General features: G+C 46.5%; 6 protein-coding genes across 6 annotated transcripts; 2 read left to right on the top strand and 4 right to left on the bottom strand.

Moving 5' to 3' along the window:
* Positions 1-364: 364 nt before the first annotated feature.
* LCP9604111_1407 (Hsp70 family protein) lies at positions 365-2,918 on the top strand (the record flags this gene model as incomplete). Its single annotated transcript, XM_039077794.1, has 9 exons — positions 365-1,246; positions 1,308-1,352; positions 1,407-1,473; positions 1,522-1,783; positions 1,860-1,959; positions 2,013-2,110; positions 2,165-2,378; positions 2,462-2,612; positions 2,689-2,918. The coding sequence occupies 9 exons, from the start codon at positions 365-367 to the stop codon at positions 2,916-2,918; spliced, it is 2,049 nt and encodes a 682-aa protein (XP_038933955.1).
* A 1,179-nt stretch (positions 2,919-4,097) lies between these two features.
* Positions 4,098-5,762, bottom strand: LCP9604111_1406 (uncharacterized protein; the record flags this gene model as incomplete). Its single annotated transcript, XM_039077783.1, has 5 exons — positions 4,098-4,127; positions 4,181-4,633; positions 4,687-5,185; positions 5,246-5,383; positions 5,434-5,762. 5 exons carry the CDS (start codon positions 5,760-5,762, stop codon positions 4,098-4,100), a joined length of 1,449 nt encoding a protein of 482 aa, XP_038933954.1.
* A 3,342-nt stretch (positions 5,763-9,104) lies between these two features.
* Positions 9,105-9,504, bottom strand: LCP9604111_1405 (thioredoxin family protein; the record flags this gene model as incomplete). Its single annotated transcript, XM_039077772.1, has 2 exons — positions 9,105-9,411; positions 9,482-9,504. 2 exons carry the CDS (start codon positions 9,502-9,504, stop codon positions 9,105-9,107), a joined length of 330 nt encoding a protein of 109 aa, XP_038933953.1.
* A 1,902-nt stretch (positions 9,505-11,406) lies between these two features.
* Positions 11,407-17,561, top strand: LCP9604111_1404 (uncharacterized protein; the record flags this gene model as incomplete). The annotated part of the gene is made up of 2 exons (XM_039077761.1): positions 11,407-12,409; positions 12,490-17,561. The coding sequence occupies 2 exons, from the start codon at positions 11,407-11,409 to the stop codon at positions 17,559-17,561; spliced, it is 6,075 nt and encodes a 2,024-aa protein (XP_038933952.1).
* Positions 17,562-18,255: 694 nt separating this feature from the next.
* Positions 18,256-18,723, bottom strand: LCP9604111_1402 (aegerolysin family protein; the record flags this gene model as incomplete). The annotated part of the gene is made up of 2 exons (XM_039077749.1): positions 18,256-18,574; positions 18,641-18,723. The coding sequence occupies 2 exons, from the start codon at positions 18,721-18,723 to the stop codon at positions 18,256-18,258; spliced, it is 402 nt and encodes a 133-aa protein (XP_038933950.1).
* Positions 18,724-20,691: 1,968 nt separating this feature from the next.
* LCP9604111_1401 (uncharacterized protein) lies at positions 20,692-22,379 on the bottom strand (the record flags this gene model as incomplete). The annotated part of the gene is made up of 3 exons (XM_039077738.1): positions 20,692-21,327; positions 21,418-22,317; positions 22,377-22,379. 3 exons carry the CDS (start codon positions 22,377-22,379, stop codon positions 20,692-20,694), a joined length of 1,539 nt encoding a protein of 512 aa, XP_038933949.1.
* Between the last annotated feature and the right edge of the window lie 2,356 nt (positions 22,380-24,735).

The following is a 24,735-nucleotide window of genomic DNA, read 5'->3' as shown; positions in this document are numbered from 1 at the left end:
GAGTTCTCTATTCCTAAAGGGGCAGAATGCCCAACTATCTAGTTGTGGGGGTTGGTGCCTGCCGCACCGGGCTGATGGTCAGGTGACCACCATGTACAACAAAACCAGATTGATGATGCAGCTGACGAAGATAAGGAGAGTTTCCAGGGGTTGGACTGGAATGTGCGAGAATAGTCGGTGAGGGCGGTTTCATAGGCTGTGCTATGTTAGCTGCGCCATGCTAACCTCAGCACAACGAGATCCCTGCTAGCGCAAGCGCCAACTGTGGCTATGAATTAGCCCGCACAGAATTTTCCGTACGGACAGGCCCCTTAATTTCTACCTCCAGGGGTTATTTTGGAAATTCGTCGAAACTCGATCAAATATGCCTCCCACGTCAAAGCGGTCCATGCCCTACCGAAAGCGGCGATACGAAGACATTCTATCTGACGATAATGAACGTATCACCTCTTCAAGCTCCAACAAGACGGTCGGAGAACAACCAGTGGATTCGCCTGGTTCGAAGCGATCAAATGGCAACCCCCGAACGCCAAATCCCACATTTCTCGTCGGGATTGACTTTGGAACTACCATGACCTCAGTTTCATACTATAAATTCAAGCTTGGTAAACGACCAACAACAGGTATAAGCAAGAATGCAATAAAATCAGTTATTGCATGGCCCAACGCTGCTTCTAGTCACAATAGGGGCGAGGTCCCCAGCGAAAGCTTGTACCTCGGCGATGATTTTTACTGGGGCTACGGAGCTCAACTGAAAGCCCAAGAGGTTCTGCCCAATGAAGCGTTGGATGCATCTAACAAGCCAATTAAGTTTTCAAAGCTTCTTCTAGCTGACTTGCTGTCTGGTCACAATCATCAAGGGAACCGTGGCTCTTCTACAAATGGCTCATATACCGATTCTCAAACCAACAAGGCGGCCCCACCATATGAAGATCTCGAAGAAACTTTGAAGGCATTAGGCAAAGATGTGAACGATGTGATTCGAGATTATCTGGTCGAAGTTTTCAGACACACCAAGAAGCATCTAGGTCAGTTTGAAAGCTTTAAAGACACAAGCAAGGTTGAGCTAGCTCTGTCTGTTCCGGCCGGTTGGCCACTCAAAGCTTCTTGGAGCCTACAAGAGATCTTGAAACAATCAGTGGAAGCTGTGGGTTTTGGTCAAGGGTTTGATTTGTTCTTGGTAAACGAACCCGAGGCGGCGTCGGCATTTGCTCTTGACCAGCTCGTTGATGCGAAATCCCTTATGGTATGTATTGGACCATAAGAGCGCAATAATGTATTTGGAAGCTTAAACTCATTAATTATAGACAGGAGAAACATTTATCGTGTGTGATGCCGGAGGAGGGACAGTAGTTAGTTGCTGCTTTCTCTTGACAAAATATTACAAGGCTTACAACACTACACAGGATGTCACCACCTACACAATCGATTCTCGAAGCCCTTTTCGATTCAGTGAAGCTGCCACTCCTACCGGTATGTCTGAATTTCGCGTTGAATATCAAGCCCTTACATTTGAAACAGGTGGGAACTTTGGCTCGGTGTATGTGAATCATGCTATGGAGCGTCATTTCAGAGACCTGCTGAGAAACAATGAATCTTTGGAACAAAAAAACATATCAGCCGAAGAGCAGCTTCAGCATAACATTCTTCCGCATTTCGAAGGCACTCTGAAACGAGTGTTTGACAATTCGCAAGGCCTCGACGGGTTTGAATACTTCATAGTTCATGGTCTAGAGGCAGATGACACTAAAGGCTTCTATAAAAACAGGGTTAAAGTACCGTGGTAAGACGTCCTCCCCACATGGCTTCCGGCTTTTCAATCTATCTGAGGCTATGTTCTAACTTCTGCTTATTTTCAGGAGTGAAGTGTTTGGCTGGTTCCAGGACAGTCTTAATGGTATCGCGAAGCTCATTCAAGAACAAATAGTTGCATCCAAAGAGAAGAAAAGATTTGTGCAGGTAAGGCTGCCAATTTTTGAGAATCATGGGGCAACCCTGCCTAATGAACCAAGAAAATTATGCTAGTTGGAGGGTATTCACAGTCACCCACTTTGAGACAATTCTTGAAAAAAGAATTCCAGGAGCTCCAGCCTTTATATCAATCAGATTGGTACTTTCACCCCTCGAAACGATTAAAAAACGTCATCTTACTTGTCTGTGGCAGGGAGGCGGAGACTCTGGTTTCGCGGGGAGCAGTATACCGTGCAATCGACAAAAGCAACGGACCCTCTCGTCAGATTATGGCAAACATCGGGATTCTCCAGAATGAGGAATATGACAACAAGTACCCTGGCCATAGAGATACCCCCGGCGGAACGAGACACCCAAAGGACAAAAAACTTTATGTTCATCGCTGTGTCAATTGGGTCATTAAAAGGGTAAAATGTCACCCCTTTTGCTCATCATGCAGTTGTTCATTTGGGTTTGAATGATTCTGGTTAACACATAACACCGTGCGTAGGGTCAAATAGTTGCTTTCGACGATTGCTTTAGCGAAACGCTGTATCAACAATTTGGGGAAAACGAAGATTGGGACTTTTCGCAGCGCCTGTACTACTCAGACATTGAGAATGCTCAAGACCATTACCAAATTACTCATCCTTACAATCTAGGTGAGTAATATCTTGTTATATAATTGCAGTGTATTCGCCGGATTAACGATTAACGTGGAGACTGACATATATTCAGGGTGTGAGAGCGCTGGGATGATCAGTGTGGACCTGACCAAGTGGAAAGAGGAATATCCTGTCCCATTGAAAGGATCACAGGGTAACAAGTATTATGAGATCTGGTATGATGTAAGGATGGAACTACATGGTCGGAATCTCAAAGTCTCTCTCGTTTATCCCCCCGGCAAAGAGATGCGAAGTTCTCTCGAGATTTGCATTGCGGCATCATTTACCCCTGGGACTGAGTGAAAACAAAGTTTTCTGGTTTATGAAATGTATGTTAGGACCGACTTGAGCCTTATTCTGCCTAGCGAGACCTTTGTTCAAGTAGAAGATCTTTTCTCTCTTTACTGTGCATATCATCATCCGTGACGCCATAATGTGCTGTGAACTCTTTATACGTATCTTTTCCACCTTAGATTCCAAATCCAATATTGACCAAGAACGATCCTGAGTCCCAGGCTTCCACGGTATGAATATATTCTCCTTGAAACTAACAATTTGTATCTTAACGGTATTTCGCTTATTACCATTGATAGTTTAGTCAAATTTACCTTGTCTTATTCTTCATCTGACGAAATGATCATTGGAGAAGATGGCCTTCCACCCAATTGGCAGCCGCGTAGGCGGTCCAAGGCTTCCAGCTTTTCCCTCCAACACAGTATTGACTTTGACTTTGACCGTTTTAGCCAATCTTGAGTAAATCGGACCGGGCTGTTGAGGTGCCGAAATCCATCCACAAAGGGTTGGTCCGGACAAAACTGGAAAGTTTTGAAGTAGATACCATCCCTTGATACCCTAGTTAATAGACTGGATAGGCTTTCATAGTTATCCAAATCACGGAAAACAAAGAGCCCTCGTCTTGGGAAATCCCCCGAGTGGAACATCCCATCCACCAATACGCCATCATTTCCGCTTTTCACAAGTCGTGGTAAATGAGGCCACATCTCAATCGTATCCCCTCTATACTCGATGTTTTGCTTGCTTTGATGGCGTGAGAAGGAGACATATGTATCCATTGGTTGTCTTTGTCCGATTTTGTGGTTCAAGTAAACGCTTTGCACCATTTGTGTCAGGTGAGGAGATTTATCAACTCGAAGTCCAGCAGTAACTTCTCTTGACCTCTTCACCTGGAAATAGTATGGTATCGTCTGTTCATGCTCAGAAGAGAAACTCGAGAGACACAGCATAGATATCGCTGCTGTAAGATTATCCATAATTGACTGTTTCAAGATGCGCTCCAGAAAAGTTTGCATACTTGATTCCCCTACTTCCGGACAACGGTCAAAGCTAGAAGTTCTCTCGCACGCAAACTTTTCTAAAAGAGTGTTTAAAGCACCTTCAGAAATTGCAAGGCACGTGAGCTGCCTTGTAGGCTCCCAGTTATTGGTAATAAACATCAGTATTGTGATACTGATATAGAACAATTCATGCCGCTGGTGGTTCCCACGTGTTAGCCTGAGCCCCCCAGTCCAAATGCTTTCCATGGCGCAGATGGTATTAGAGCTGACTTTCCAGGCGTTTGCAAGATGATTTAGTACACTTTGAAGCCATAATTTAGCATCCTCTTCAGATGAGAAAGAGAGAAGAAAATTATCGACGTCATCCTCAGTAATTTGGAGCAAAAGGAAACGAGACTCAAAGATAGAAGCATCACGGATCACGCCCTCTGGTAGACTTATGTTCAAAAAGCCGGGATCATTTGATTCAGAAATGAATGAGAGCTCGGTTTGCGCTTCGTCGGGGTCCATCCAGCTAGTAATTTGCGACATCTGTCGAGAAATTGTCGAAAAAATATCTGGATCTCGGTCGTTTACTTCACCAGTCGCTATTGTGCTGAGTTCTTTGATAATGGCATCTCGGTAGACATCACGAGCCCAATCAAAGATGTAGTCAATAACCAGCAGAAGCTGCAAGGCGCCGTCCCGCCAGCGAATGTCTCCATTCCACAGATGAACAAAAGGCTGACGCTAGTAAGCACCTCGAATGATTTCTGTAGGGAATAATTTTCACCTACGTATTTGACAACTTCACTATCGTCTTCTTCCACAAATCCTGCGTATACGTCCCACTGTTCTCCACGTGTAGTAAGAAACCATATGAGCGGCCCTGTTGCCCACTGCGTTTCCTCATCTGTTGCGATGACAAGGTCATGCTGAATTTTCAACAAACGGCGGAGGCAAAATGCAGACTGCATTAGATTTTTTGCTCGGTCAGCCCCCTGGCTTGATTTGGCTTCTATCATGAAGAACGGGAAAAGTAGAGGCTCAGGCTCGGCACCAAATGGACTCAGCTCTATGGAATTACGCAGAGTTATGTTGGACGATTCCATATGCCTCTTATCAAGCGAGTCTAGCGAACATCGTAGGTTGTCGGTCTGTCGTAGTCCAAAGATGCGATCTGGGAATTCGGAATTCTTCAATTTACGCGGATGCGTGGATATCACAATTGGGGGATTGTGTTTGATCATCGCCTCCGCTCTGTCCGAAAAGAGCATATTGACTCCGCCATCATACCTATGGACTGGTTAGAAGGAATAACTAGTAATTTCCTCGATGATAGAACACAAAACAGACCTATTGTCACCTCGAGCGCTTGAACACTGGCATGGCTTGCGTTTCCGTCGTCGATCCTCTAGTGAGCGGGCTTGCTGCTCGATGCTACCCGTTGCAGCAGGTATTTCAGATTGCCATAGCCTATTGCGACAAGTCGGGCTGTGCCGTACGTTAAGTCTGCATTCAACAAACTGTTCGAATTTTCTTACCAGGAAACTTCCACTGTGAAGCGGTACATGATCTCGTTCTCAACTGCGTACCTCCATCCCGACTCGTTTTTGTGTTCGCGATAGGATCGTTCGGCCAACATTGAGAGACGCTCGGCGCGCGCCTTTGTTGCGCGCATCCATGGTTTTTGAATAGATTCTCTGGTGATGCGAACAACGAACGAATTATATTTTTGATTGCCGAGCTTTTGTACATCTTCAAACAATCTTCGATGGGTCTCTGGCCAGCGATCGAATTCGTTAGGGCCAAGGAACTCAATGCCCAATTCAGTTGCATAAGCTGAACGATTTGAAAATTCAATAGAGTCCATTGCGATGAGGTAAGAGTAAGGTGAAAAGAATGTTCTTGATCTGACAGCCAGCAAAGACAAAAGTACCCCCAAACCCCGCCCGCACTTTGTGCCCAATTCGGCATATACATATTAAGGGGTTTTCACCATGAATAGCTTGATATCCTTCTATTTAAGGGCATCATTGCCCCTTATGTACCCGGTAGACAGAGTTGGGCTGATATTGAAGTTATCATTTTTCGCAACGTGTTTAATTGTAAAAGGCATCGGAAAGTACAAAAAGCTATATCGCAGGTATCTAGCAAATGATAGGTAATAAGTAAGAGCTCGTTGATACTAAATGGCGGCTATTGCTTAGCGCGTAAGTTAAGCCTATACTCTTTACTAAGATCATTAGAAAGCTTCTCTGGTCAGCAAAGGATTAGCAAATTGACTGTTTAAAGAATACTGCAGCCACATCCTGTCCTAATTCACGAGGAAGGTTACGGCCTGTTTCTTCGCTCTAATATATTCTAAAAAAGCCTCACCACTGTTAAGACTAGAGTGGTATTCTTCGTTATATTTATCTAAATACTAGCGAATAAAGCCTTCTATGAATTCCCCGTAGACGTTATTTTATTACTTTGGCTCTCTTACGTTTGATAGATAGGTCTGGCAGCCGGATAAAGGCATTATAGTCCGTGATCGGCTTCGAGGACCTTTTGATGGCATCTCAATTATAATAGGCTCAGAAGGAAATGATGATTGAATGATGATTTATAAGAAATTTGAAGGGTGACAATCTTGGCTTTTATACCAGAGCTACTCAGAACTCATGAACAAGCCGCCGGGATTTGCACGCGCCAGGCTTACCAGGCTGGACCGAATCGGACATAAGCCGGTTATATCACTATTCTGGGCTACAATGATGGACTCATGATGGAGCCGCTGGGATATGCAAGTGTCGTGTTTTGGCTAGTCTTAGGTCAATCATCTCTCAAGAACTATATATATCCTTTATTCTTGCCTGCGCGAAAATACCACGGTTTCCCCCACAAGATGCCACGCAGAACCATGGTCTTTTCACCGGGACACCCTATTGCACCATATCGGACATTGGGTGAAGAAAGGACATATTATTGGCTCTACGAACCCTTTCGGCTTAGCGCTCTTTGTCGTTATACGTTCCCGTGCGTGGATCTATAAAACCCTCCTCAATCCCTTGTAATCCCCTTGTTTCTTACCCTCACCTCTTAGTCTCATTGATTCTCGATTTGGTGGGGCATTTTTACTATTCATTCGGATCACCGAGCTCCGCCCCCTGCGTTATCTTCTGTGCGACTAGTCGTACCTCTCAATCAATTTACGTTGCTTTTACTCACTCCAGCCCGTCTTCTGTTTCCCCTATCATTACGACTAATCTGAGACAATTTTGCCGTTAGCTTGCTGCGCCGACCTGTAACTACTCAGGTGGCTTTCACTCATCAAATTGTCGTATCTAGAATAATGCCCGGCGAGTCTCAAAATCTGCCTCGAGGTTAGATCAGCAAACAATGCGCGACTTCATTTATACCTAGTCTGACTACTCGAATAGACGACCGGTTTCGCTCGCGATGCCAAACACCCCTTTTCCTATGACAGGTTAGTCGAGATCAGGATGGCCTTCACGTTGGGATTCAATATATGTCATACACCATCGCTCAGTTATCCTTCCATATCTACGAGACCCACTATCAACACGACTTGCAGGAATTCCTAAATTTGACCCACTTACAGAATGAGATCGCCATATAAGAAACGGGATGTTCTGCAGCAGCAGCGTCCTAAGTGTTCCATATTTTAGCTTAGGCCACGAAATAATTGGCAGGCGCAGCACAACCAACCCGACGATAACAGTAGCGGCCATGAGCGATACGCAGAGATACAAGCTCCAACAATAGCACGACATAGCCATTGGACTACATGGAGGATTGGCTTTGCGATAGCCAACCGATTGGCAGGGGGATTTATACTGAACACCAGGGTTTCTAGAACCTTAGTCATGCAAACAGGCCAAACAGACGAATGTTAAAGGTGCCCCCGCTCCAGGAACGTACGTTGGCACGTCTGCGTTAAGCTCTGGATTGTGGACTTAGCCTTATCCCCGACTACTATATCACTCCGAGAATGACCTAGAAGTCCTATTACAACAGCTACCGCAAACTCCTAGACTGCTTCAGAATGGCATAACAGAATATCAAGTACAGTACGTCTCGAAACTAGTGTTACCACCTACACTCTTCGATTGTTCCTTAAACCGTAATGCCAAGAAATAATATAACATATTAGGGGTAGACTCGGAGACATAATAATTAACTAGTTAGTTATGCCTGTTCAATTACCTAAGTTATAAGTTACAGTATTTTAACTAACATACTCTCAAGGATATAAGACTTCATATATCGTAACTGTAAGGAGTAGCCATCATAGCTAGAATGCAGACGCATTGCTTTTCGGATCTTGTCCGGGAAGCGCGCACTACTCTGTATATGTGTAAGTCGTGAATAATGATTTCTATGGGTAGATCCCTTTAAAATCTCGAGGTCATCTCTTTGAACTCCTTGGATTAGCGAACTACCCCCTCGCCTGTCAACCACGCGAGATATTATTTTCGACGTTCCCAGTAATCCACCTCCTCACCATCGACATCTCAACTATGTGAATTCCGGCGTGGGCCCATAGTCGATACACTGTGTGATATGTGGTGATTTATTTTCCAGCCAAGTGGACATAGACCCTTAAGGGACGGACGAGTTCTATTACAGTATCGCTACAATGGAATGCCACCTAAAATAGGTAGACAATCTGAACCTCCACAGAGTGAACCAAAATAGTCAAATATTGACAAGATCTAGGCCAAGAACGAGTTAACATTTTGTAGGCTTTGCTAAGACTGTTTTTATGGTTAATGAACCACTGCACCACTTTTAGCGTGTGGTGCAGCTGTACTAACACCTGAATTATTTTTTATGTTCATTTTTGCGCGATACTATAGCTAAAATTCATACTGTGGTACAGTAAGTCAGATCGAACTAGGCCCCTCTGCTCGAAAATCTAAGATATTATGTAGATGAGGGCGGTCGTTTTGAGTGCTAAAGTCTAAGAACTATTGTACCGAAACAATCATCGGAACTAGCTCGCTTTTGTTAGCTAAAGAGCTATAGGCAGCAAGAGGGCGGCCACACTGAATCCACAATTCCGTCACCTAGATATAAGTCATTATTATTATTATTATGGGATGGGAAAATGTTATGGGCGGAAAACAAAGAGTTAATTCTCTAAAGATAGGTATCTTTCACTACTTCCCCGCCTTCCAGCAATGGGGGCAATCCTGCCTTCCATTTTTCATGCTCCAGAAGCGGCTACCTGAAGAAGCCCTTCCAAACCATTCGGGTTGGCCCCAACATGTTCTTTAATCTTAAACCCGTCTTTAAATAAATAGAAGGTTGGCATTGAACGTACGCCGACCTCCTGAGCAATTCGTTCTTGTTCATCGGCATCAACTTTGTAAAATTCGAGATTGTTGAACTCCGCCAACTCCGACATTTTCTCGAAAATAGGCGATATAGTTCGGCAAGGCCCACACCATGTTGCCCAGAAGTCGATTACAACGGGCTTCCCGCTGTTGATGATTTGATTGAATTCGTCGTACCTACAATATTGGAAATATTAGCACTGAGCAATATGGTCTGAGGGGGGAAACTGTTTGTAACATCACGTACGAGTTGATGGCTATAACAGGCATTCTGATCAATAGGTTTTCTTCAGCAAATTCACAAATAGATGGTTTATAAATTTTGAAAACAAGGAAGTAGCGAAATGACAATTCTTAGCACATAAGAAATAACTGCGCCTAACTACCCTTTTATATAATTTCATTTAACATTACCCCTCAACTCACCATCCATTCAGCGAGTTGCGATTTACTCGCAGAGCCCCGCAGCACCCACGTCATCATCTCTCAACTCGAAAACTGCGGCATTCCAATAGATGGCTGTAGAGGGGATGATTAAACCAGACCAAAGTATCAACATGCTTGCTGGGCGATTCACAACTAGCAGGATTGTGGCACGACATTAATAGGATCTCGCTTAGTATATGACTAGCACGGTGTTTATGGCCGCCAACTTTTTGAGGGGCGGCAACTTATTGATAGGCCATCTAGAGCCACTGATCCCTGTGACGTAACGCTGTCAGATGGGTTTGACCTTGACCACATCTACAAGGATCGGAACCCGGAATTATTCGTAGAAAACATTCGTGACTAGGCTGAAAATGGGAAGGAAGTGATTCCCATTCTAGAACTGGTCTAGCAAAGCGTGTTGGCGTTAGGTGCGATTCTTTAGCTCTTTTCGGCATTGTTAGTCATGATATAAAATATAGCAATACATATGTTGTATCATACTCTAATGTGCAGTCACATTTGGCGATGGTAGGAACGTTGGAAAGAGAAACAATAAAGACGACGGACGAGATCCTGACTAGGACTTGAAAGGATATACAAAAGGTCTGTGGGTGCTGAAAAATGGCATCTGACAGTACAGGACTCTTAGCAGCGAATCTGCCTGACTGTCGTGCCTGGACCCTTATCTTCACCGGATTTCTATGTATCTACGTGGCCTGCTCGATTGTCCATAGAGCGTACCCTAATACTGACTGCAGGATACGTCGATCAATGTCAAAGCACAAAACTTGACCATTTTGGAATCCAATAGCAACATGATCGCCTTGCACATCAACAGATAATGACTCGAAGTCCGACGGTAGTCGAAAGAAAGGCATTTCTCCATAGCATATCCACTGCTCTCTGACGAAGAGAATTTGCAAACAATGTTGGCTCCCGTCCTGTTGGTCTGGAGCAATGCTCTGAAGCGTGACCGGTCCAATGTTTGTTACAAGGTACCGGTTACCTCCTGAAAACTTTATACCATGCACTGGCCCTGGGCGCGTCTGGGGAACCCTATCATGGGATATGTTTGGTCATGTGAGTTCCGTCGAGTGTTCTTGCGACCCCGGTTGTCCTGAGGCGGTTCCTATTCCTGGGACAGTCCCCATCCGAGGACCAGCCGCGTCCAGGGCTTGCTTGTGTCGCGAGTTACTGCATATCGGATGGATATGGGACTATGGGCTTTTGAGTACATAATCAACCTTGCCCACATAACTGTTGCTGATATAAAACTGATTGTCGCTCGATGGCCGGTGACCAGAAGCCGATGTGATCATATATTCTCCCAACTCAGAAGTCTTACTGCTAGACGGGTTATCCTCTATTCTGTGTCATATTGCTACTCGGCGGCAGATGCGTAAATATGAAACTGAGAAGGTGGTCCCTACTACTCCGTACTCCCTAGCACGATTGGCACGAGCGCCCGGGTTTGCAGATCTGATGCAGCCAAGTTCTTAGCGTGTGCTGATCTTTGCCCGGGTGTCGCAACTTGGGCAAAAAACAGGTTTACATAGGGATACTCCGTACTTTGTACGGGAAAGATGCGGCTGAGTTGCATGCCTTGGGCCGTAAACCTTTGCTCTTTTATGTGCCCCTGGATCCCGGGTATCTGGCACCTCATTTCATATTCTCGAGTCGTACTTGTTATTAGAACTGAGATCTTAAAATCATTTACATCTCATCAAGACAATTGAAACGATCATGTCGACTAGCTTGCCGAATGAAAGATACACAGTCGGATGGGTGTGTGCGCTCCCAATCGAGCTGAGTGCAGCCAAGGCTATGTTGGACGAGGAGCACGAAGGCCCACAGACACCACCGAAGCAGGCAGATGACAACATTTATTTGCTGGGAGCCGTGGGAAAATTTAATGTTGTCATCACATGTTTGCCAAAGAACGAGATTGGCTCCAGCTCCGCCGCCGCGGTTGCCAAGGACATGCTTTTTACCTTTCCTGGCATTCGTTTTGGCTTGATGGTAGGCATTGGAGCAGGAATTCCTGACTACGAGCTCGATGAGGTCCAAGATGTGCGGCTTGGAGATGTTGTTGTCAGTTCCAGTAAAGAAAATGGTGGAGTCGTTGTCTATGACTTTGGCAGGAGGCTCGGAGACGGCTCAATCCAGGCCAGGTACCCGTTGAATCAGCCGCCGAGGTCTCTGAGGACAGCCTTAACCCGGCTGGAGACTGAGCATATGTTGAACGAAAGTCAGGTTGCATCTTTCATTGAGAAAGCACTCACCAAATACCCGAAGTTGAGAAAAAAAGGTGGTTGGGTCAGGCCGAATCAAGATTCTGATAGGCTGTTTCACGCCGAATACCCTCACGTTGGTGGAAGAACATGTGCGGAATGCGACAAAGACTATGAGATAGATCGCCAGGAATGGGAAAGACATGATACCAGCCCGGTGATTCATTATGGAACCATTGCTACAGGCAATGCGGTTGTCAAGCACGCACCAACACGGACCGAAATTGGAAAAACACATCAGGCCATTTGCTTGGAAATGGAAGCGGCTGGGTTGATGAACGCCTTTCCCTGCCTTGTTATTCGCGGAATATCCGACTATGCAGATTCCCACAAGAACGACACCTGGCACAACTACGCTGCAGTAGCTGCATCGGCTTGTGCCAAAGAGCTGCTGCAATTTGTGACGCCTAAAGAGGTTGAAGCAGAGGATACTGCGCAAAAAATCTTGAATTCTGGTCAGTATCGAAGCCTGTCCGTTGTCTGGTCGTGATGCCAAGGTAGTTCAAGTGGCTGATCTACCCTCCGACATGTGTAGTTAGTGAGGACGTATCATCAATCAAAGAAAGTGTTTCTGTCCTCAATACGGCTGTTCTCGAAGAGCATCAAATGGCCATCCTTGACTGGCTATCCCCACACAACTTCAACGATGTGCAGAATGATAGACTGGCCCAAAGAATAGACGGAACATGCCTGTGGTTTCTTGAGACCGCTGAAATGAAGAATTGGCTTCAAAGCGCTGGTCAAACTTTGTTCTGCCCTGGTATCCCGGGCGCTGGGAAGACGGTCATGGCTGCCACCATCATTGAGCATCTTCAATCTCTGACGAAGCAAGATCCAAAGTCTGTTGTTGCATATATCTACTGCAGCTATCAGCCAAAATCTGAACAGGCTGTTCAGAATATGCTACAGGTGCTGCTACGGCAGGTCACTGCCAAGCAGAGAAGCATCCCAGACAACATCAAACGCCTCCACAAAGAACATGCCACCGCGGGCTCTCGTCCATCAATCAAACAGCTGTTGGTGGTGCTTTGCCAATGTCTGAGGCAGTACAACCGTGTGTTCATTGTCCTTGATGCAGTGGACGAATATTATGTCTCGGATTACGAGAGCCACCAAACACTGCTTTCTGAGCTATCTGATATCCAAAGGGACATTCCAATCAATTTGCTGATGACTTCACGGTTCAACAACACGAATGTTTCGTCAAAATTTCCTGGCTCAATACAGAAGGAAATTCGGGCGCACGAAGCCGATATCCTCCTATACTTGAATCGGAAGTTGCCAATTTTTGTGGTCAGTGTCGCCGGAAAAGTATATCTCGAAGAACATATCCAATCCATGGTGCTTCAAGCTGCAGACGGAATGTTTCTGCTTGCTCAGCTTCATACAGAGTACCTGATGAAGATGCCAACGATCCGCCATCTCAAGCGTTCCCTCGAGGCTCTACCCAGAGGTCAGGACGGTTTAACCCCGACTTATGTACGAGCGATGTCGGACATTGATCGACAGGCAAATGAAATTCGCGATTTGGCAAGGAAGGCTCTGTCTTGGCTCGCCCACAGCAAACAAGCACTCAGCTCCGTCGAATTGCAGCATGCATTAGTGACTGAAAGCGGGCAGTCTGACCTAGATGAAGAGCTTCTGCTGGATATTGATATTCTTCATAATCTGTGTGCGGGACTAATAGTCTGGGATCGAGCAACCGATGTTGTGCGCCTCATTCATTACACCACACATGAGTTTCTTCAGACAGAAGGTATTTTGAAGGACCCCGAGAGTCAAGTAGCGCTAAACTGTCTCACTTACATGTCATTTGAGCCCTTTTCCTTCGGCCGCTGCAGTAACCCAGAATCATACATGGATCGGCATGAGCGATATCCCTTGTACATGTATTGCACGAAACACTGGGGAGACCATGCGCGAAATTCAAATAGCGATGATGCAAAGAATGTTGCGCTTCAGTTTTTAGCCAGCATCGGATGCTTTTCTGCTGCTTGTCAAAGCATGAAGGGGCCTCCAATCAAGCGGGGCAAACCCCTGGATTCATCAAACATCTTGAAGTACAGTACATGCAGGATAACGGCAGCCCATGTTTGCGCATACTTTGGTCTCACTGAATGGCTTCAAATCCTACTTCAAAACGGGGCTGAAGTCAATGCGAAAGACTCGAAGGGGGACACCCCTTTGACCTACGCTGCACGGGCAGGTCACGAGAGCACCGTCAAGCTCATCGGGCCTGAAATGAGCCATGGTGTGATTTCAAAAGATGATGCACTGGAGGAAGCTGCTGGTGAAGGGCATGAAGCCGATGTTAGGTATTTGCTATCCGGTTCCGCCGGTACCGAAGTTGGACAAGAACAGAAGCAGCGGGCACTTAAGGAAGCTGCTGGAAAGGGTCATGTCTCAATCATGAAGCTCCTCCTTGACCAGGGGACCAATCCTGAATACAATCATATCAGGGGTGGTTGGTTCAGAGAGGATAGTCCGCTAGAGCTGGCTATATCTTCGGGAAACCTAGAAGCAGTTCGCTTACTTCTGCCAAAGGATGGCACTATCAGCGAATACGCTAACAAGAACATGGAGCTGGTTTTTAGAGCAGTGTCTGATGCGAACTACGAGATGGTTCAACTGTTGCTCAATCATGGAGCTGATCCTGACTTGCCAAATACGAGCGGACGAACGCCTTTCATCAAAGCAGTTTTCAAGGGTGAAAAAAGCACAGCGAGACTGCTTCTGAGCAAAGACATTGATGTCAATGCTCAGGATCAGACTGGTGGCAACCCTTTGATATATTCCGTTCGCAGTGGTGATGAAGAGTTGGTAAATGCGCTGTTGATGAAAGGCGCTGACCCAAATCTGAGGGCAATCACGTGGGACCTTGAGACTCCATTGGACCGGGCAGTGTCAAAGGGATATCTGAAAATTGTTCAAGCTCTCATACTCAAAGGGGCAGACCCCAACCAACCAAGCGGCTCCCTGGAGGATCCCCCTCTGTGCAGTGCCGCAGGGAACGATCATGAAGAGGTTGTGAGATATCTTCTTGAGCGTGGTGCCGACGTCAATTTGTCAAACAAAGTAAACGAAACACCGTTGTTCTTTGCCATAAAAGCGAGGCGCATCCAGATATCAAGACTTTTGTTGAGCGAAGGTGCTAAGCTCGACAGCCAAAACATTGTTGGAAACACAGCTCTCTTTTATGCCGTCCAATGCCCATCCAACTCACTTGCAGCCGATCTAATCACAAGAGGAAGTGATCCGAATCAAAGGAATGAGTTGGAAGAGACTCCGCTTTTCTTCGCAGCCAGAGCAGGATCTCTGTCGTCGGTCCACCTTTTACTGAACGGTGGGGCTCACGCGGACCCGAGGAACAAATTAAGAGAGACGCCATTACTTCAGGCAGCTACATTCCTTTGTGCTGACAAAGAGTCTTGCATGGAATATGCCGCCATCATTGAATTGCTTATAGCAAATGGGGCTGATCCCAATCCAACTCCCGATTTAGGATACCCTCATATCTTATTTGACGCAGTTGGAGACGGGGACTTGGTGAGTCAATGGTCGGAATCGGACCCAGAAAAGTTCCAACAAGTCCAAGAATCTTGGTCCAAGTCCAAGAGACTTTCAAAAGATCTCTTTGCTTTGTTTTGTGAGCATATTTCGGGGAGAAATGGGGAGGGATATTCAAAGTGGAAAAATTCTTGGTCGGCGAGACGTTCTTGGAAAGATGGTCTAGTGACTCCACTGGTCTGGTCTGTACGTGCGGGCTGCACTGATCTTTCCCGGCGGTTGGTTGATCTAGGGCTTGATGATATGGACGCTCCTTCTTCGGAGCCTCTGTTGTACAAGGCAGCTGATTTCAAACACAACAAGGTAGCTGACCTCATTTATAAGTCAGACCTCCAGGTATATGTTCAGAATATCAAGCCTGGAGAACGCGGAACCGTTGGAAAGCTAGCGTTTTTGTCGGCAGTGGAGATGGGAAACCTGGCTATTATCTCAGTTCTTCAACGCCATTCGCTGTCTTACCTCACGTCAACAACTCGTGTTGGGGATTTTGCTCTGCTTGTGTCTTCAAGATGTGGGCGAATTAACCTGTGTCATCATCTCATCGATGCAGGCTTTGACCTCCATCATCGCGATGAAACGGGAAAAACCAGCTTGACTTTGGCGTCCATTGAAGGGCACAATGACCTTGTGGAACTCCTTCTACAGAAAGGGTGTCAAACGGAAGCTGAAGACAATACAGGCCGGACTCCGCTCTTGTGGGCTGTGCAACTTGGGAATACACCAGCCGTTGAATTGTTGCTGCGAGCAGGCGCAAATCCCAACTGCCTTGAACAGAACAGCCGAACACCTTTGTTGTTCTCCACTCTCAACGGTGACGATTTCATGGTTGAGCTACTGCTGAAGTATGGGGCAAATCCAAATTTCGCGAATAAGGCCGGTGAAAGTGCTCTTTCCTGGGCCGTAGCTCAGAATTACGAGGCAATTGCAAACATGCTCCTGAAGCGAGAAGCCAGGCTGATCAACGAGAACAATTTGAACCAATCCCCTCTCTTTTGGTTGATCAGACCTTTCCTCACTAAGAGGGTCAAAAGCAGTTTAACAGTCAGGCGATCCTCATATAATCTCAAGCAAAAGGCATTCAACAAGAATGACATCTTTTCTGTGGTGTCCACAGTCCAGGTTGACGGGAAGTCTGACTTTGACGGTGATGAGACAGTTGGGAATGATATGGAGGCTATGCTGAGACTGCTCATCTCTCATGGTCAAAACATTGATCTCAAAGATGAAAATGGAAGGACATGTCTGGCCAGAGCCGCCTTTGCCCCAAATGAGGATTACGCGAGAATATTTTTACGCCACGGCGCAAACCCGGACACACAAAACGATCTCGGCGAGACACCCCTCTTCCTAGCCTCTCTTAGAAGAGGTGGCTCGTCACCCTCCCCAGCCCAAATGAAAAGAAAGACAGATATGATCGATATCCTGGCTTGCAACGGTGCCAATCCGAACCTAGCCACCGTGTATGGTCGTACTCCACTGATGACAGTGGCAGCATCAGGGGCATTAGAGGCCACTCAGATTTTGTTGAAAATCACCAATGTGAATAAACACCTCCAAGATCGCTTTGGGCGCACTGCCTTCTCGGAAGCTTCCGAGCGAAGCCAACCACACATCTGTGGTCTATTAGACCCGGATGAGGTGGATCATGACTTGCCGGTACCAGAGACTGTCCATCAAATGGCCTCGCCCAAATTCTGTGACATTTGCCGGGTAAACATCTGCAGTGGGGACGAGTTTTACCACTGTGAGCTTTGCCAGGGTGGGGACTATGATGTCTGCAATTTCTGTCTCCGAAATGGTGCATCTTGCTTGGATGAAACGCATCCGGTTTCGAAAATTATAGCGGTCCCCCGAAAAGCCATCGAACCGAAGAACTCTACCACGGAGGATCCATCTTCTTTAATGGCAGCTCACATGGCCTCGCTCATGATGGCCTCAATTCAGTCGATGATTGGAAAGTGCAGCACGTCGTCCCAGTCTGGATCCTCAGAGAGCAGGGACGCATCTAATCGACTGAGAGTGAGAATGTGGCGACCCTGATCACACCTTGGATGATCAGATTACATCTGCTGCATCTTTTTGGAATTCCTTTACGTTAGGAACAGGCTGGTTTTTCGCCCGAAAAACACCCTTTCTTTTGTTTTGTTTGTTTTGGTTACTAAGTTGTCCACCTGATTGTCATGTTTTAGGACTATTGTCAGTTTTAGAGAGTTAGAGAATTTATTGAGATTTTTCTGCCACATATACACTCGCCTTACCACCGTTTTTCCGTCACTATATCTTAGGTCGATACGTGAAGACCCTTTCATGTTGCGTTCAACAGAGCTAGGGCTTTGGTCCAGTTGAGATGATGGCGAAGAACTCTCAGCATGAACACCAACGCATTTCCAAAAATCGACCCACGAAGAAAGCGACAGTTTGCAAACAGGACAGCTTCGGGGACTTGGGAGAGTGTTACGGCCCCGAGGGTCACCCGCACAACTGGCCTGGCCTGTATGGCTCGACGTACTCGCTAAGTAAGCGCCAGGTTATACATACACCGCGCACATGGGATTAGAACCTTAGCGATTAGTCTACTCAATTACATGAGCCATCTTGGGAATCTCCACTCTAGTTCGAAACCTCCATTTCAGGATACGCTAGTGGCTAGCCCTAACACAAAATATACCAGCTGAGATGGCACTGAAAAAGAGAATATACCTTTCCTTTTGTCTGACCGAGTAAGCGGATTGCTTCAGTCCTTCCTTCCAACTTGAACATCAAGGAAGCCAATTGCCGAGTCCGCGTCCCATGCTCCAGACTTGATCCAGTAATGGTCGTTCAGCTCTGAGATGCCAAATTCACTGGAATGGTTACCCAGGTGGCAGAGCCAATGGACTTTGGCAATCCTGGTATAGCCGTCATACAACTCAATGCTTCCCTCCGTTCCCGAAGCTTCGGCCGGGTTACCGCATGAGTTTATATTGACGGAACTACCTGGAGCCACTTGGGTTTGGTCGATCATTTCAGTCGAAATCTCATCATTCCTGTCTCCATTCCGGTGGAATCGGCCACTTATATTCTGTCAGAGAAGATGATAATATAATTTGACAAGCGCTGTAAAGCGACTATTTACTCACTATTCCAGGATGGCATGCTTGACATACACGTGGCCCGAATGCATGCTATTGATAAGATGAATCGTGATCCACTGCTTGTACATTTTAATTTCCGAGTCTTTGTTGGAATCCTGGCAAACGAGGAGGCACACTGCAATGAAAGTAATTCAAGGGGTTCGGAGGCTGGGACAATTATTGTTTCAATGATGCTTTTGCTGAGGGACCGATGTGACTTTTATATTAGCCAAAAGGCTCGCTTAGTCATTTGTTTATATGATGTGTTAAATGCTACCAATAAATCATTAAAAGAGCACAGTAAGATAGGATGTACCACTACATGCTGAATGCATGCGGACTATGCGAACAATATCTCATGTCCTAGAGCATGCACGGCTGGCATTGCCCATCACCTGCCACCTTGTCTACAGCCGGCTTTCAAAACATAATACAGAGTCAGACAGAAACTCACCGCAATGTTAGAGGCCTGTGGCAATTCACCAATCTCAAGAGATGTCGGCCTGGATCCGAATCTAGTTTCAGAACGAAAAGTCGATGCTGAAAAACAAAACGGAGGTTGGGCTGGTCCAGACTCGCATGAGAGATCGGTGAAGTGTGACTAATATTTTGTGATCCAACTTGCCACCCTGTGCTATCTGACTAGCCATGTCTGGTATTGGCTACCGCGGTTGGTAAGTACGATGAAGATCATTAGTTAAGGAGTTTGATTCATTGCCCGATTAGTTCATGTAATCTGATTAACTATATATTATGTTCGTCTTTGTGCGAAGGCTCTCTGCCTATAAAGGTCAAAGTGAGGCACTAGAGTGAGTTGGATACCAGTGGCTGCTATGCAATTATATGAACACCGTGGCTGGCTGAGCAAGCTGCGGGAAAACTAGAACTACTTTCATCGAGGGACAGCTCCTAAGAGAGACATGGAAGCCAAGTAGTTTGGTTTCTAAATAGATTAGATATGCACTACTACTCAATAGATCTCAATGATCGGCCCACCTGGCATCCCGCTTGTATCAGATCTAGCAGTGTGAAGGATATCATCTGCGTGGGGGTTCGGTTGGAGGGAATTTTATTGGGTGGAAGCTTGTTTCTAGATCCGCATTCGGTTACGAAAAAAAAAAAAAAACAGATCATGCGCATTATTCGAATTACGTGGCCTGAATTCTTGTTGCATGTATGCTGTTACATAAAGGATCCAGCCGCAAATTTTTGGGTGTGAGCCCAGGGACATATATTCTATATACAGTAGGTAGCTCGAGTTTCTTAATCTAATTAAATATATTATTGGCGCCCACTTGACTTGTATGGATGAGGAATGTAAGGTATAAAGGCGCCGAAAGCCCTCAAATATCATAGTCTAACCCAGATCATCTGTGATCTACATTAGTTTACGACTGTGGTTCAAGAGCACCTCTTACTTCAGTATGCTTCAGGAAGCCATAACGTAACATCTATACCAAGCTGCTCAAAAATTGCGGTGTGGACGTTTTACACAAGACCAAGCGATGCTCAAGGGATAACCAACCTAGGATGCTCAACATGCGCCATTCACCGCAAGTAGATTTTTACCTGTAGCTACGCACAGAACGAAACAACTTAGAGATCGGGCCTATCAAAGCAAGACCCAGAATACGAATCTTTCTTATCACAGCCAGCCACACAATTAACGTGGCAGGAGAAAGTGAAGATCGAGCTGAGCTAAGCACTACTTGTACTCGATGCCTTGCCTATGGATTCGGGGGAGACCAGGTACAATATTCAACCCAGGAGACTAAACGAAATTTATTCCATTAATGCATCGAAGTTCTCTTTCTGGGCACCTCGGACACTAGATATATCAACATGCAAGGTTTAGATTTGCGCAAAATCGACAGTAATACATATATAGCTTTAAATACCCTTTGGAATATACCATTGAATCCGATGGAAAAGTAAAAGATGATGATAATGATAATGATGTTCTCAAGCAAGTCAATCTCTATCCTTCCGCCCATATTCGTACTCTCCGCTAGCAAACCTTTCCCTATCTACCGGAACAGCTCTCCTCTCAAACATGCCTACACAGTCATACCATATTCCTGCGTAGGGACCTCCGAGCTAGAACTTTTCTGCGGGGTACGGAAGTCTTCTGGATATATTTCTCCCACGGTAATGATATGTGAGCGACGGATCTCTTCGGGCAAAAGAAACCCCCCTTTAAAGACAGGGCCCTCCTCGTTCTCATCGATATGCACACTTTCACTCGCCGTTAGGGGTGCCTCGAAGTTCTGGAAGAGAAGAGCTCTAGCTGTCTTGTGCTGTGGTTCGCCTAAGCATAGGACACTGCTTGATGTCCCTTGAACGCTATCTGTGTCTCGAGGAGTCCTCCATAGCAAAGCTGTACCAAACGCCCGTGCATCCCAGCTGTACTGGGTCCCATGGATAATACACTGCTGGGCTTGTGTTGTTACTCCATGGCCTTGGTAAGTAAATAAGCTTCCGGTTGCAATATTGTAGCGGTGCACAAAAACTGGCCGGCCTTGAAGCGCCGCTTCATATGGACCCCATTCTGTCACCCGGGGGGTGTTGGGGGGATTCGTGAGCTGGGGGAGGTTCGGCCCAGTGACCAAACTCAAATCGTGTTGAAATCCATAGGGATATGGAATCATACGGTGGCGCGTACATCGGTCGTAAGTTACTGTAATAGTGCCAATCTAGTGAGGTTAGTTATGTTCACATTATGTACCCTGGCACACCAAAGGAAAGATTATAGATACACAGGTGTCTGTTCCGCTCAACCATACTTGTTTACCAACTGGCGAGTTCGCAACCTGTTTCGGGTGGACAATGGCAGCCTGTGGTGTCTGCCGCGGCGGTGGTGTCATCCGCTTGAGGTAATCTTTCGCTGTCAAGATATACTCCGTGAAACGTTTCCTTATTTTTGACATTCTGGAATCGGCAAGACGGACAAACGCATGCGTCACTGTCGTGATTGCCTCCTGGCCACCTGGGAGCCGTAATCGTAGGCCGAGTGCCGCCTGCTGAGCAAGGGTTCCTGGCGCACTGCTAACCGCTCGACCGGACTCGACGATGTTAGCTGTCGCATGGAATGATGCTATGATGTATCCGACCCGTAAACCACCGACCTCGTCCGGGACACCCTTATCCCAGCATGCCTCTAGCGACTTCTTCTCCGGAAACAAAATCAATAGCCAACCAGTGAGGAGTATTTGTGCTCCGATGGAACCTGGAAAGGCTTCGCGAATTAAGTTGACTTTCTGGGGTTCGAGAAAAGACCGGGGGTTGATACGCTTGATATTGACAGGACGCATCAACAGACCCAAGGGTGTAACGGGTGGAAGAGTTTGTGCCGGCAGGACATGTATTTCCCTGCCAGCGGCGTGTGTGTTGTAAATATTCCGGGCGCCGCGGGCATGGACTAGCCACAGAGGTTTCCTCACCGGACCACCCTCAACTACTGAAACACAATCGCAATGCTTCAGAGCAGGGTGCAGCGACCGAACCATTGTCTCTTCCTCGAGAGTTTGGATGCTGGTCATGAAGGCAACTTTAGCCCGAAGGCCCGGTTCATCAATGTTCAGTTTGCGTTCTACCGACCGGATTGTGGCGAAGCAGACAGGGTTATTGTTGAACCGGGCGGGCTCAGGTGCGGGTAGAGGTGATGGGGTCTGGGCGGAAGCACTCTGGTAGCGGATTAGTATAGCGGATCAACTAACTATTGCAGAGAAAACATGTGACGGACCATGGTGCCGGGCATGAGATCGGTCCGAAGGAGTGGAGTAGAAGAAACTTAGCAGGGTACAGTATGGGGGTGGGTATGGGGGTGGGGCGGAATCCTGTGGATGGCGGACAACAATCTGACAGCCGAAGAATGACCTGGCTGACACCAATCAAAACATTACCCTTACCGGTTTGTTTTGAGCGGAGTTTTATTTTTCTTTGCTTTGGTTCTTGTTCCTTCTTTAGCTTTAGATTTATTTGATACGTCTTGCTAGTCTAGAAATAATCGAGCCCCCGCCGGCGGAGAAAAGAGGTACATACCAGGATCAGCGTCATTCGAGTGACCCACTACGGTAGCCATGTTGTAGCTTGGCACGCCCTAATGTGGAGTATATGGATGTCGGTGGAATACGATACACGGGGAGCAAAAGAGAGAGCCAGAACAAGAATAGTTTAGAGCTATTAAGGGAGGAAGAAGCAGGATGCCTAGAGATGGCAAAAAAAGATTGGGCAAAGTCAGCGAGTGATAGCTGCCACATGATCACATGATCACATGACCATCCATGTTATCACTCATAGTTGTGTTCATTTCTTCCCCTAAGCTGAACACCCATCGTTATCAAGCCATCTTACTTTCCAAAATCCTGCTTTTTGCAGTCCTCGCCATGGCATCTAATACCAGAACGACCTGCTTTGATACTCGATTGCTCTGCGGTCTTGTAGGTACTACGGTCACCACATACGACCTTGTCTCGGATGGAGCGTCACCACAATCTACCTCGTCAGCAATCTCCCGAACGTGCCCATATGAGGGCCTATTCTAGGACGATAACCTACGCTTTCGAGACCTATTTCGCGAAGTATGGAAATAGGCAACTTCACCTTGGGTGGCTTATCACACACCCCGATTTCCGTCGGCGTGGGGCGCAACCATGTTGTGTGATTGGGGTCGCAAAGAGGCCGTGAAGAGGGGTTAGACGTAGACCGTGATAGCCAGTCCAATGGGAAAATTACCCTTTTGGGTCATATATAAATCAATAATCATAGGGGATTGATATATCAACATCCCCTTTGAACTTGTCAAAAACTGAATTTTGCACATAGTTTTCTATGAATAATCAAGTCCGATGTTCTTTCAACTGGAGTTCGACGCTGGTATAGTAGGCAGCACGTTCGGTCATTCCAGCTCCCATGACAAGCCACAGTCTCTTAATCCCTGACCAGAACATGTTGAATATCCGAGTCAGATGGATTGTTGCTGCTTGTAGTCTGAATCCGTGGGCTATGCCTCCAGCCTCTGGGAACAATCCCGATCCTGTTAACAATTTCACTTCTTAAGGAGTCGGGACTAGATTGCGCCAAACTTACCCTCTCGATGGGCTCCTGCTGGGCATCTCGACTTAAATCGGCAGCACAAGAGGAAGCAGAAAGTGGGAGATCAGTTGAAAGAAGGGAGTCTTTCGCGCCCGGAGTAGACAAAGAAAGCACAAAACATGTCATCGTAAGGCACTTTACAAATCGCGCGAAGAGTGCTATCGAGTACGAGCACCAGAATGAAGATTTTTATTCAGCATTTGAGATGCCGACTTATGTTCAAGTCGAGAAGTTCCGGGTCCCGCAAATTATTGTGGAGTAGGAGATTGATAATCTCGTTACACCTCAGCCTAGGCGCTGGAAGATTATTCTTATTATAGGAGACATAAGAACTGGTAAGAGCAGCTTAGCTTAGTATATCGCTTCGCGATATAGAGTGTTTTCCGAGTTTAAACCGAATAGGACCTTAATGGCTACCGAGAGGGTCGCATTTGGACCGTCTTTCATGACATTCAGACAGGATTTCGATACTAGAAAGGAGTCCTTGGCTGTCAACCAGTTATTACTGTGCGTGGGCGTATACCGTATGTGTTTTGGGCGCCTGGCACGATTAGTGGGGGATTCCAGAGCAGGATGACTAAGCGGCCATGTGATCCATGGATAACTACCCCTAAGGCAAAGATAGCAACGAAGACACCTTCAGGTTGGCTTCAACCTTCCATTCTAGTAGTTACTCCATGGTGTTCTGCTCTCTAACATCCTACTACTCCCAATGAATGACTTTGCTTTCACCCCGTTTCGCAGGCAGGACTTGTTGGTACCCCTACTGCCTCCGTTGCAGTGGCCCCCTCTTCGATAATGTAGTAGGCTAACTAGGCTCGAAACGCGAGGCAAAGTCGATCACATTATTGAGAGCTTTCCACATTCCAAGCCGGGCTGGCGCAATTGGCAGCGCATCAGACTTCTAATCTGGGGGTTGGGGGTTCGAGCCCCCCGTCTGGCTTTTGGTTTTTTTTTTTTTTTTTGGTTAAACCTATTTATTGATTGGCCTTTACTCAGCCGTAGTA

This window comes from Penicillium roqueforti, assembly GCF_015533775.1.
Source record: "Penicillium roqueforti strain LCP96 04111 chromosome Unknown scaffold_01, whole genome shotgun sequence".
Lineage (NCBI taxonomy): Eukaryota > Fungi > Ascomycota > Eurotiomycetes > Eurotiales > Aspergillaceae > Penicillium > Penicillium roqueforti.
Note: the sequence above shows the minus strand (reverse complement) of the source record. Positions and strands in the feature narration are given on the sequence as shown.